Genomic DNA, 13,906 nt, shown 5'->3' on the forward strand with positions numbered 1-13,906 from the left:
ATTTTTGACAAAGGTCTACACTCCTAGAGATGGAAAACAGATGATAGAATTGCAAGACATCTGGCTGTCAGTGTGTTCTCCTGCTTTTACTGTCCTGACCATCAGGCCTGCAGTGGTCAAATTTGCAAAGGTGTTTTAAAAGCTTTCGAAACTTGTAAACACACACAAACTACTATAAAACATAATTTACGTTGCTGGATGAATGGAAAAGAAAATTAGCAGGAACGTCCTCCAAAGAATACGCCATGGAAAGCTGTACAACAATTTGTTCAGTGGTACCCTAACCCTTTCCTCTGTGCAAAAATGACTGCATTTTTACCCTAATCCTTGGGGGGGGGGGAAGCAGAGAAAGCTGTAAGAGCAACAACAATGTGATCACCTCTTTTCCAACTCTAGGACGGGCAGATGTTGCCAAAAAGGACTGTAAGCATTTGTCCTCCCAAACAGTAACACTAGCCCAAATCTGTGTGCCCAGCTCATGGACTATTATTTTCGAATGGCTCCAGAAGAAAAAGAAGTGCTTAAACTATTCTAAGATATTTTGCCTTTAGGTCCTTCTCATAACTGCAAACAACTTTACCACCGGTAATATTTCTTTTACAAGAAAAGTTGATCTCAACACCTTCTGCTATAGCAAATACAACAGCAAATAAAATAAGCCCCGATGGTAACAGACAGTAGTCAAAGGTGAGTTTTAAATAGCAGCAATAAGGATGTGCAAACTTTACAACGTTTTTTATGATCATAACTTGGGACAGACTGGCACAATTTGTCAACCACTAGGCCAAACGCAGGCTACCTAAGTGGTGCAGCGGGGAAAGGCTTGAAAAAGAAGTGGAAGGTTGCCGGTCCGAATCCCCGCTGGTATGTATCGGGCAGCAGCAATATAGGAAGATGCTGAAAGGCATCATCTCATATTGCATGGGAGAAGGCAATGGTAAATCCCTCCTGTTTTCTACCAAAGACAACCACAGGGCTCTGTGGGCACCAGGAGTCGAAATCGACTTGACGACACACTTTACCTAGGCCAGACACACCTGCCATGGTTAGCAACCTTTCAAGCACTTGCAGTCCCAGGCGGGCAGCAAGTATGAAACTGGTCAAGCACCCCTTGTGCCACAGCTGTTGCCTAACACATGATGCTGACCTGGTCTAACTCCTCAACAAGCAGCTCCCGCTCCCCGCCCCCCAACCAGCTGGAGGACTGTAGCAGCATGCTTATTGAAAAACTCCAGCACAGAAAGCAAGCAAAAACAGGAAGGTTAGATGAAAAGAACTTGAACTTTAATTTTTGAAAAGGGCTTCAAAACATTCCATTCATTTTTCTCTCTTGTCTTAAGGCGCAAACAGGTAGGGAAAAAATACTTATTGTATTCACCCTAATATAACTCTGAATTTAAGTCGCGTCCCTTATAAAAATAAGAGATTAAATACAGGTTATACCTTATTTACCCAAGAGGATTCTGAATTTAAGATGACCCCCTGATTTCTAACATCAAAGGACGTGGGGGAAACCTAGTCTTGGAGCTGGGTAAATACAGTAGAATTTGTTTCATAAAAATCAAGAGACAGGCCATAGTCCTCTGGGAGCTTCTTCCGTGCCAGCCTCCCTAAAATGCTTTGTGCATCTCCCACACAGTGGATTATGTTCTCCAGCCTTCCACTGGCCCCATGCTCCAGCATCCATCTGGATATTGAGGAGGGGATATTTACAGGAGAGGAAATCCAACATCTATTGCAGTTCCCAATGGACAATGTGCCACCATTTCAAAATGTATTTGAATCATAAGAAGGCCTCTCTTCTTCAGACAAGGACATGGTTCACCCTGCAATGTGAACTATCCTATGCAAGTCAATAGGTTTACAAACTATACACATCCTCGGTAAAACAAGGGTTTGGATAAAAACACAGATCTGCTGCATTATCTCTGCATGAGCTTCTATTTCAAAAGATACAAAGACAGAAAACACCTGACAGACTTCTTACATCTGTCCCTGCCTCCACGCAACCCTAAATAAAAACAGAGCAAAACTAACTGCCATCACACAGGATTTCTTAAATAAAAAATCCAGTGACTTTAAAAAAAAATATTCTTTTTCCAGTGTCAAGATAAAAAATGATATGGATAGCATAAAACTAACAGCTATTTTAAACTGATTGTGGTTTTCCACCTTGGATCCCTTGTGGAGAAAGGTGGGATATAAATCATCATAAATATCACCCATCCAGTGTTTTGGATTGTTATTGACTTTTTCTAACTCCAGTGATTGTACAGCAGCATTTTATCTGCTGCACTCACATTATGTTCCATGAGAACGGAACACAGCTAACACTGTATGCACGGCATGAGAAATAACGTTTAGAGGACTGTCAATGCCCATGTAAAGAGTGCAAATTCTGATGCAGCCAAAGACAGATTGACGCACACACACAAAGTGAACACTTCCAGCAGACTTTCAATACAGAGATCAAAAAAGCAAGGCTTGGAAATAGGACTCAAAATCTTAGACAAGACCATCAGAATGGTTAGATGCGAATGCTGAGAGGCCACAACACTAGACATTTCTTTTAGGTGCCAGCATCAAAGTCCTGTGCACAGAGGGGCTGAAATCTCCCAATCCAACACCTAGGATTTGGAAATAGCCTTTCAGCCCTGCTTCAAACATCTTGGTAAAAGTTATACTAATAGGCCTTGGATTTGCCTGACTTTTCACTCTGTTACAGTTTGGCCTCTGTCCTACAAATCTCATACGACAAGCCATTGTTGGAAACAGTTTGTTTCATAGCAGAAAGGAAAAAGGAAGCAGCCCAGAGTGTAAGAGACGTGGACTTAGCATTACAACATCTTAAGTTTCCGGGCACTCTTGTGTACGTGATGTTTCTCTGAAAGCAGCTTTAAATATCTCTCCCTCCCCTCCCCTCTCCCTCCCCTAAATATAGTTCTCAAAATATAAAATATAAACCATCTGTATTTACTTGGAAACACACAAATCTGAAAATATCATCTGGCGGTGTATAAATATAATGAACACATCTCACAACTCAGAGAAAGTGAGTGAAGAACCACAGAGGAAAAGATACCCGTGAGAACAGCAGAGGAGGTCTCGTGGTCAAAGCCATGCCTGGCCCACTCGAGCGAGAGAAGGCCGAGGGGCAGGAGGAAAGTGGATCTCTCCTGATCCTGAAATAAAGTCCCCTGGGAACCTCTCAAGCCCGCAGAACCCTCAGCGAGGATTGGGCTATGTCAAGCTCAACTGATGGAAGAGAGGTCCACACCCTCTAGAGACTGTGGCTTCCAGTGCAGCTTGTGAACTGAAGCCATCAATACAGCCAGCCCTAAACACATTGAAGTAGGGGTGCATACAAATATGAACATTAAGACTTGCTGCAGTATTCCCCGCCCCCGCAGCCCAAGGCTGGCTTTCCCCCAGCTTTGCAGTGCATTAGACAGATGTACAGGCTGGCAAATCACTATTCGGTGGTCTGTTGCCCTCCCGCATACTCAAGCACACACTCTCTCTCCTTTTTTAAAGCAACCATGTGCACATTTAATGCACCATTAAGTGGACATTTACACAGTATCCCTTTAAAAAAAAAACCATAATCAAATTATTAAGCGCTGAAAAACTGTTTTGGGGAGGAGAAGGGAAGATGGGTTGTTGACTTGCCAGGCTCTAGCCAATAAGCACTGTGCAAAGCCCATTACTGCTGCCAAAGCACCGAGCCAGTTCCCCTCAGACTCAGTCTGGGAAGCCATACATCGAAACGTGCTGCGGATGGGCTTCCGCAGAAGGCTCACAGCTCAAATTATGTATGCATCCTGTACCTCACTGAGGCCCAGTTCTCGTAGACATGGTAGATCTGTGTCTAGGTTGTACCACCGGTCACAGGGCAGATGGACTCTGCTTGTGATGGAGAACCCTTTGCTGAAACAAGGATTGCCTCCCCACAGAAAGCCAAGGCGTCAGGGCAAAGAGTCTGCCCCATCCCTTGCCCTTGCAGGCCAGTTTTCAAGGTGAAAGGAATGTTGGTAGAGGGAGGTCGGAGGTTTAAGAGTGGTACAACCAGGACATGGGCCAGAGGTCTCCCACTTGCTTCCTGTTAAAAGAGGGGTTCTCAACCTTGGGTCTCAAGAGGTGGTTGGACTACCCTTCCCAACACCATTGTGGCCGGGGGTGATGGGAAGGGTAGTCCAACATCATCTGGGGAGCCAAGGTTGAGAACTCCTTAGGAGCAGGCTTAGAGCAGCAAGTCTGCTTGCATTGTTGGTTGGGGACAGGAGGCCACTCAGCGGTGGCTAGAGAAGCTTCTGGCATATCCCCGACTGGTAGGAGTGAAATCCAACAACAACAACAACACACGATGCAAATGGAAAGAAGATGAGTGCCCTAAAGTGGGGAATGGCGTGAGACTCCGTCTTCTGCACCATCCACTGGCGGGGCCAAAAGTCTCCTGGGAGAGGCGTAAAGAGATGGCCATCGCCCCCGCCCCGTCCATGCCGCAGCACTTAAAGAGCCCTCCTTCCTAGCCCAAAGGGGCGCAAGGGTTGCCAGCCACGTATCCAGGGAGGGCTCGCCCCCGCTGACATCTAGGAGGGCCCTAGGAGCGCCGGCTGGCAACCCGGCGTGCCCGCCCGCCTCAGATGAAGTGGATCCAGGCGCCGCCGCCGCCCGGCTCGTGGCCGGAGGAAGCGGCGGGCCTCTGCCTGCCGCGCAGCTTGTAGTTGTTGCCGTCGTTGTTGTCCCAGTACTCGGTGTCGGCCACGCGGTAGCGCACGGCGAACTCCAGCAGCGTGGTGCCCGCGCCCACGGGCAAGTGGAAGGCGAAGCGGTCGGTGAGGCCGCCCTGGCCGGCGACGGGCGGAGGCAGCGGCAGGTAGGAGGCCGGCACCTCGTTGCAGCTGGCCCAGCGGTTGAGCGTGTAGCGCACCGAGACGGCTTTCTCGTAGGCCACGTTGAGGACGCGCACGGCGCCGCGCAGAGCGGCCGCCTCCGGGCGGACCCACTCCAGCTTCACCTTCTGCTGCCGGACGCGCTCCAGGAAGCCCGCGGCGGAGCCCGGCTGCGGCGGGAAGAGCGGCTCCAGCACGGGCGCCGGCGGCCCGAAGAGCACCGGCTCCAGCTCGCCCAGCGCGGGCGGCTTGCGCGTCTTGAGCAGGTCGGCGGCGGCGGCGGCGGCGGCGCCTCCTCCTCGGGGCGAGGCGGCCAGCGGCTGGGGGGGCGGCGGCGACGGCACCTGCGGCACGTCGGCCTGGCAGAAGTGGCGCACGGCGGTGAGCTCCAGGCCCAGCGAGTCGGCGAAGCGCACCGTCTTGCGGCGCGAGGGGCTCTGCTGCAGGGCCGGCCTTAAGCCCCGCTCGCCGGGCGTCGGCAGCGACTTGGCCCGCCGGCGCAGCGTCGGGCTGGGAGGCACCGACGGCAGGGTGGGCTCCCTCCCGCGGGAAGAGGGCGAGAGAGGCGCCGGCGAGGCGGCAGGCGGCGAGGGCGAGCGCGGAGGAGGAGGAGGGGGCGACAGCGGGGCCGGCGGCGGCGGCTGCTGCTTTCCACATGCCGCCTCGCAGGTCACGGGCGGCGCAGGAGGCGGCGAGGAGGAGCAGCGGGGCGTCTGCGGGGCCGGCAGCGCTTCCACCGGCTCGGGCTCCGGACTGCAGCCGCCCTTGCAGTGGTCGGCCAGGCTGCTGTAGAGGCAGGCGCTGCAGCTGAAGTTGCGCGGCAGGTAGAGGCGCGTCGGCGGCGTGGGCACCGAGGCGTGCAGCGAGCCTGCCTTCTCCATGGCGCCGGCTTCTCCCGGGACGCGGCGGCGGCGGCGGGCGGGCGGGCTAGACAGTCAGTGCATGGTGCGAGCCAGCCGCGGACCTCTCCCGGCGCGCCTCCTTAGGGCATGGTCTGCTGCTCCGCGCTCGCTCGGCGGCTGGGCGCTCTGCGCTTCGTTCTTCCGCGCGAGGCTCACGCGGCTCGGCTCGCGGAGCCCCGGCCCCTCCGCGCCGGCTTGCGCGCTTCGGCTCGGAGAAGTTCCGCGGCGCGATCGCGCAGGCCAGGGGCTCAGCGCGGGTCCTGGCCGGCCTTGCCAAGGGCGCGCCGCCGCGGACCGCGACTTGTCCGCTAGGCTCCCGGTATGGCGGCGGCTCCGACGGTGCTGGGTGCTCGGGGGAGACGGTCTTGTGGAGACGCCGCCGCCGCCGCGGTGCCCCGGCTGCCGCTGGTGGTGACGTCGTGAGTCATGCAGCAAAATCTACGCATCCCGGGCCTCGTGTCATCTCTCCGATTCATCACCCCGCTGCTCTCCTGCTCCCCTCCCCGGGATCTCTGCCGGCCCGACTCCGCTGCTGCGCGGATCAGCTGGCGTCCTGCTGCTCATCCTTCGCCCTCCCCGCAGCGTCTCGCTCCCTCCTAATGACGCGGGCGGCTCGTCCGACCATCTTCCCTCCGCCTCCCCTTTAAGAGCAGGGAGGCGGCGGCGGCGGCGGCAGGGATTCCCCAGCAGCAGCGGCAGCAGCAGCCTCCAAATGCGCCGCGCCAGGCAGGCTTCCTGTTCTGATCTGTGACAGAAATAGCAGGATCCGAGCCCAGCAGGCAGGCGGCTGGCTTGCGCCCTGGATCTGGCAGTGCACGTCTAAAAGGAGGGCATCTCCGTTAATCCCGCCGACTGCTGCACTGGCAAGAGGCCGGCCGGCCCTCCGGCAAAACTGCCGCGCGGCTCCGACACAATCGGGAACAAAAGGCGAGGAAGAGGGAACGTGAGCTTAGTTGGTTCCATCCTTCTGCGTGTTAATTCTGTTGTGACAGGGTTCTATTATGAACCTGATTTTAATGAACTTTTTTATTAATAATAATAATAATAATAACAACAACAACATAATATTATTCAATATTATATTATATAATTATTAATATATTATTATATAATTATATAGTTATTAATATAATATTATATAATTATTATAATAATAATAAATAAGGTGGGGGCGGTGAGAAGATGCCACCTCAAGAAGCAGAGGGGACTTTGCAACCTACCTCATGACAACAACAACAAATATTTATATACCCCTTTTCAACAGAAGTTTCCAAAACAATTTACATAAATAAATAATCAGTAATTAAGTGAGAAAGATGGATCCCTGTCCCCAAAGGGCTGGCAATCTAAACAGAAACCTAAGATAGATACCAGCAACCGTCACTGGAGGCACTGTGCTGGGGGTGGAGAGGGCCAGTTGCTCTCCTCCTGCTAAATAAAGGGAATCACCACGTTAAAAAAGTGCCTCTTTGCCCAGTTAGCAGGAGGGTAACATTACATTTACATTAAATATATTGTATTCCTGATTTCCGAATTAGCTAAGGGGATTTCCAACGTTCAGTAATGGGGAAATTAGCCCTTGAACATAGGAAGCTCAGCTGCCATGGGGCGTAGCTAAAATTGAGTGGATGGCTTCAAAGAACCTGGGCCCCACAGCTCTTGAGAGCTCCACAGCTCCAACCCTCCCCATTTTCTTCATAATCTCCCTCACTCCAAGGGGCCTCTGGGGAGAGGGGTGAACACAGCCCCCACTCCCCTAGCTACATTCCTGAAGCTGCCTTCTACTGAGTCAGACCCTTGGTCCATCTAGCTCAGTATTGTCTACACAGACTGGCAGCAGCTTCTCCAAGGTTGCAGGCAGGAATCTCTCTATGCCCTGTCTTGGAGATGCTGCCAGGAACCTTATGCATGCACGCATGCATATCTCACAGTGCTCACACATGTAGTCTCCTATTCAAATACAAACCAGGGCAGACCCTGCTTTAGAGCCAGTGTGGTGTAATGGTTAGAGTGCTGGACTAGGACCGGGGAGACCCGAGTTCAAATCCCCATTCAGCCATGAAACTAGCTGGGTGACTCTGGGCCAGTCACTTCTCTCTCAGCCCAACCTACTTCACAGGGTTGTTGTGAAAGAGAAACTCAAGTATGTAGTACACCGCTCTGGGCTCCTTGGAGGAAGAGCGGGATATAAATGTAATAATAATAATAATAATAATAAATAAATAAATTAATTAATTAATTAATTAATTAAAAAGGCGACCATCCATGCTTGCTACCACAAGACCTCAGCAGTTACACAGAAGCAGGTGCGGCTGACTTCTGCAACCATCAAAGCTCACATTTTCTGATCAGTGCTTTTTGCTGCCCTGTTGTAGACAGAGGCCTCTGCATGTGCTAAGATCAGCTATAACAAAGTGCATCGGCAGGAGATAACGGTGATTCAAGGACATCCTTATTGCTTTACACCAGTGCAAAGATATTTTGAAATATTGTAGACATGGGGTCACTTGTCTTTCTGCCCATATCTCTTGAACATCTGCCCTAAGGGGCAGGACAACCTGTGGGGCAAAGCAGGTGCCCTGGTGACCCCCGCTCACAAGCCCCATTCCCTGGGGACATTTGTCATTTCCCCCACCCCAGTTCCATTATCTCTAAATTGTTCTTTTTCTTGCTCTGGCCACAATAAAACTTGGTTGGTTTTATTGCCTAAGTGCCTGTCAGTGTCTCTTTGGGAGTGTTTGCTATCCTGAGCAAGCTCAAAGTATTAGTGTAGACTGATGATCTGGCAAAGAATGTTGCATGCTGAGGTGTTCAGTTCATGAATATAGTACTTGTGTCATCCCACTTTCTGTGAAGAGAGAACCATCTATAGTCCTTATTCAGTAGTACCTGAAAAACACCATCAGATTTATCAGTAAATTGCAAACCACTTATGTAGGCACAACCTTGTTTGTCATGATCAGCTGCTGGAGGTGCATATAATTTAATAGGTGTATATAAAGGTGTATATAATTTGAGGCATTGCAGAATGAGATCTCAAGATCTCCTACAGTAACACTACTGCTCTGGACACAGAGAGGAGAGAGGAAGGGAGGGAGGGAGAGAGAGAGAGAGAGAGAGAGAGAGAGAGAGAGAGATGCATTAAAGTCAAATTATAGTTGTATTTCAGTGGCTTTTCCAACCAAGCTGTTCATGATGCCTGGATTTCTGTTTTTAGTTCTCATATCCTAAATATTTGCTTCTAAAAATGGACTATGTTGCAAACTAATTCAGTACAGGCTTGATGGATATTTCTTTATAATGTATCCCCTACACTTTTTTTGGTTGAGTCTGTCCTTCAAACCATGTCGTAGGGCACACATTCTCGACCTTGAGTACACAGATGTTTTGGACTACAACTCCCATCATCCCCAGCCACTGTGGCTGAAAGCTGCGGATGATAGGAACTGTGATCCACCAACATCTGAAGACCCACGTTTGAGAACTCTTGCCCTAGAGTCTCTTATAGAAGCGATAGATTATAGCATTAGATTTAGATATAGAAGCGATAAATTATAGCTCGTAGATTTTTCTATAGTGTCCTAGAGGAGAGCTTGGGCTGGCAACTTTCTGTTCATAATTTGCTTGGTCTGTTTTTATGCTGCTTCTGATTGGCTATAGCAAGTTTAGCAAGCTCTTAGAAAACCTAGAAACTAAGACCTAGGGAAATAAGAGCTGGTCTTGTGGTAGCAAGCATGACTTTGCTAAGCAGGGACCTTTGCTAAGCAAAGGTCCCTTTGCTAAGCAGGGACCACCCTAGTTTGAATTTGAATGGGAGACATGATGTGTAAGCGCTGAAAGATATTCCCCTTAGGGGATGAGGCCACTCTGGGAAGAGCAGAAAGATTCCAAGCACCCTCCCTGGCATCTCCAAGATAGGGCTGAGAGAGACTTCTACTTGTAACCTTGGAGATGCTGCTGCCAGTCTGTGTGGACAATACGGAGCTAGATGAACCAAGGGTCTGACTCAGTAGAAGGCAGCTTCCTCTGTTTGCGTGAAGGTCCTCAACCGTGATCTGCTACTAGCCTCATTTTCCCTTTCTCCTCTTAGTAATAGCCTTACAACTTCGGCTAGGACTTCTGGGCAGAGGTAAAGTGCCACCCTCTGGCCTCACTTACACCTGCATCTATCAGAAGATTAAGAGTTTCCCGAGGCACCGTATCTCAGTGTGGTCACCACTTTAAGGGAGTGGCTGTGATTTGGATTCTCTGACACTTGTTCCTATTTGAACAGACATGTGACGGTTTAATAGAAAAGTATATACAGATATAACCCGGTGAGCCTCAAGTGGTTTCACTTCACCACACCTTTGTCTGTGCCAAACTGCTTTGTTGAAACAAGTTATACAAACATCAGTCATGGTTAACGTGCACTGGACTGACCTTCCTGCAGAACACACTTGTGGAAAATTCATAAAGGAGAAGATGATGCCTGGAAATCTAAGATGAGGAGGGAAAGGACTAGTGGCGTTCTTACCCATGGACTTTGGGGCCGAAGTCCAGGGCCTCCACACCCCCTAAAGGTAAAGTTGTGCCATCGAGTCGGTGTCGACTCCTGGCGACCACAGAGCCCTGGGGTTGATTTTCTTTTGGTAGCATACAGGAGGCGTTCACCATTGCCTCCTCCCGTGCAGTATGAGATTATGCCTTTCAGCATCTTCCTATATCACCGCTGCCCAATATAGGTGTTTTGGAAACATACCAGCGGGGATTTGGACTGGCAACCTCATGCTAGGCAAGTCATTTCCCCCCTGCACCATTAGGTCCCACACCCCCTGGAGCCTCCCAAATCCTCTTTAGTCTGTCCTGGGTGGTGTGGCTGCCTCTGGCCTGCACTGTGCTGGGCCGCTGAGTGTAATTATGACCTGTGCCAAGTGCTTTAGAGATGGGGGAATGGGGGGAATATGTGGGATGGAAATGTGTTATGTGCTGAAATGTTTCTGCCAATGCATAAATATACCTGTTTTATATTCTTGTGAGTTCAGTTGCTGCTTGTGCCCTCAAGAACTCACCTGTTAAAAATACTGTGTGTGTCGTGGTGTGTGTGTGTGTGTGAGTGATGATGATGCTTAACTTGTAGCGGGGGGGGGGATCCAGCAAGGGGGGGCCCTCCAAAGGCCTTTAGGTCCAGGTTCCAAAATTAGCTAGGTGCACCTCTCAGGGACGTCTCAGGGCTGGAGTGGGCCCAGCGACAAAATTTTAAAATGGGCCCCTCGCTGATACACACACATTTCACAATATGTAGTCATGTGACTTGCCTCATGTGACTTGCCTCTGGGGGGCCCCTCGAGGCGTGGGGGCCTCCAGGCAGCCACCTCCCCTTGCCTAATAGTAGTTACGCCCCTGGCACCTCTGGAAAGGATGACGCACTAAAGATGGAGGTCTCTCACTTCCCCCATTTCTAGCCTACTTTCCAGTAGGCTTATGAGATCACCCGGCTTTCTGTGTGTGTGTCCGTATGTCCCACCCTATTGACTTCGCAACGCCTGGACCAATATGAACCAAATTGGGTACAGTTGTAGGGACACATAGGCACACCTCAACAGCATAGTTTGAGATGATGTCATCCACCCCAATCCAAGATGGCAGATACGTAAACTGTTGAGGCGTATGTGGGCTAACTTGTGAACAGCCTAAACGATTTGAACCAAATTTGCTACAGCTGCTGGGACACATAGGGATACCCAAATGGCGTAGTGAGTGATGATGTCATCCACTCCAATTCAAGATGGTGGCCACGTGAACATCTGAGGCACAAGTGACACACAGGGACACCTCACTGGCGTAGCTTGTGAAGATGTCATCTACACCGATTCAAGACGGCAGATGCATAAACTTTTGAGGCACAAGTGGGCTAACTTGTGAACCGCTTAACCAATTTGAACCAAATTTGTTACAGCTGCAGGGACACATTGGGACACCTCAACGTCAAAGATTGTGATGATGTCATCCACCCCAATTCAAGATGGAGGATATGAAAACTTTTGAGGCTCAAGTGCACTAACTTGTGGACAATCTAACTAATTTGAACCAAATTTGCTACTGCTGAATGAATACACAGGGATGCCCCAATGGTGTAGTTTGTGATGATGTCACCCACCCTGATCCAAAATGGCAGCTGCATAAACTTTTGAGGCACACAGGGACACTCAATGGTGCAGTTTGTAATGAAGTCATTCACACCGATCCAAGATGGCAGACACATGAACATTTGAGGCACAAGAGTTCTAACTTGTGGACCTCAATTTGCACCAGATTAGTCCAGATGTAGAGACAGTGAAAGGAAAATAGGCTGATTACTTCTTACAAGAACAACTTGTTTTTTAATTGATTTTTTAAAATTAAACATTTTATATTGATTTGTTTTTAACATTTTGTGTTGTAATTTGTTTCTCATGCTTTATGTCTTTTTATGAGTTTTTTTTTAAATGTTGTGTTGTAAGCCGCCCAGAGAACAAATTGTTGTGGGGCAGCTAACAAAGTTTAGTTTCGTTGTTGTTGTTTTGATAACTCTGTTTCAGCAGAAAAACATGTCAATGATTCAACAGTCCCACACCTTCACTGATTCAGTCTTGTGACAACAAATGAGTCACTCTGGTTTTTGGTAAGGCTTTCCAGTGATAATTATTTTTGTTTTATTTTCTTCTTCTTCTGGCTGTTCCAGTATACACATGAAAAAAATTATACCAGCTATAGCAGCATATGGGGTATCCAGATATCCCGGCATAATGTCCACTGTGAGAAACAAATAGAAAACGTATCCTATAATTAGAGAAAAAGGGGAAATTCACTATTTCATGCTGCCAAAATGCTGATATAATGAGGAGCATGAACGTCACACCGCAATTAGTACTAAGTCTTGCTCATACAGGAGAGGAGGAGGCTAGGACCCAGAAGGGCTTTATTCTAAGCACAACTCCTACTGTTTCGTGCATAGAGTGTTCTAGTGAGACATTCAAAACACCTTTCTGATTTTTAAAAAAGTTATCTGTGCATGTTGCTACTCACCATCTGAATAAGCCCCATGTAAGTAAGTAAGTAATAATTTTATTGTTGTGATCACAGGTCATAACATAACATAAAGGTAAAGTGTACTGTCAAGTCGATGTCAACTCCTGGAGGTTTTATGCACGGCAGATTTTAGTGCAGCTTTACCGGGAGGCTTTACTGCAAACTTAAAGCTGTCTCAAAAAACCGCTGAAAATAGTGGAGGTTTTTTTTTACTCCGGAGATAAATCAGGCTACACTCGGGCACAGTGGAAAGCCCGAATTGCATGTGTGGACTGCTCCCCAATAACTTGCAGGGACTTTGGGGGGAAATCTGGCCAATATGTGTACTTGCACCCTCCATTCTGGAGGAGATGTGAGCTAAAAGCAAAAACCTCACAGTAAAACTGCTGTGCATAAAACTTCCTGGCAACTACAGAGCCTTGTGGTTTTTCTTTGGTTTTTCTAAACAGGAGGTGTTTACCATTGCCTCCTCCCACACAGTGTGAGATGATGCCTTTCAGCATCTTCCTATATCGCTGCTGCCCGATATAGGTGATTCCCATAGTCTGGGAAACATACCAGTGGGGATTTGAACCAGCAACCTCTGGCTTGCTAAGCAATCATTTCCCCGCCGCACCATTAGGTGGCTTGGACTAGCATAGCATAGCATTAAAAAATAACATGAGAGAGAGAGAGAGAGAGGGAGAGGGAGAGAGAGAGAGGGAGAGATGAGAAAGAACTCAGCATACCACAGAATTACTTCAACAGTCTACAATTTAGGACACAGCATGGCAGCTATAAATTTCTTTCTAAGTTAAAAAAAGAAACTAAAGCAAAACCGGCAACTTGACAATTGACATAGGGAAACACATTGGCAAGAAGACAGGTCAAACATTCCGCATCTGAATCCTTACTTTCTGATGAAAATGTTTTAAATTTTAACTCCATAGCCAAATTTTGTTATATTGCTTTAAAGATGTATAATGAGAACCTATAGAGTTTTCTATAAATTGTCCTGCTGTTTGCATGCATGGATTGTTTGGTCTAGGACCGTAAATAAAACTTGACTTGACTTATCTATAA

General features: G+C 48.7%; 1 protein-coding gene and 1 long non-coding RNA gene across 3 annotated transcripts; one reads left to right on the top strand and one right to left on the bottom strand.

Annotated features, from left to right (window-relative positions):
* Window positions 1–2,952: 2,952 nt before the first annotated feature.
* Window positions 2,953–6,419, bottom strand: LOC128334182 (protein phosphatase 1 regulatory subunit 3E-like). The gene has a single exon (XM_053270546.1). The coding sequence runs from the start codon at window positions 5,771–5,773 to the stop codon at window positions 4,640–4,642; it is 1,134 nt and encodes a 377-aa protein (XP_053126521.1). The 5' UTR covers window positions 5,774–6,419; the 3' UTR covers window positions 2,953–4,639.
* A 2,501-nt stretch (window positions 6,420–8,920) lies between these two features.
* LOC128334183 (uncharacterized) lies at window positions 8,921–13,906 on the top strand. Of its 2 annotated transcripts, none has more exons than XR_008311208.1 (2): window positions 8,921–10,356; window positions 11,496–13,906. It is a non-coding gene; the product is annotated as an uncharacterized LOC128334183 (long non-coding RNA). The 2 variants fall into 2 exon arrangements; XR_008311209.1 differs by having other exon boundaries at window positions 11,733–13,906.

This window comes from Hemicordylus capensis, chromosome 9 (assembly GCF_027244095.1).
Source record: "Hemicordylus capensis ecotype Gifberg chromosome 9, rHemCap1.1.pri, whole genome shotgun sequence".
Taxonomy (NCBI): Eukaryota; Metazoa; Chordata; class Lepidosauria; order Squamata; family Cordylidae; genus Hemicordylus; species Hemicordylus capensis.

Bases quoted from the DNA above. Each gene is read 5' to 3' on its own strand.
- LOC128334182 (XM_053270546.1), bottom strand. From the start codon at position 5,773: ATGGAGAAGGCAGGCTCGCTGCACGCCTCGGTGCCCACGCCGCCGACG.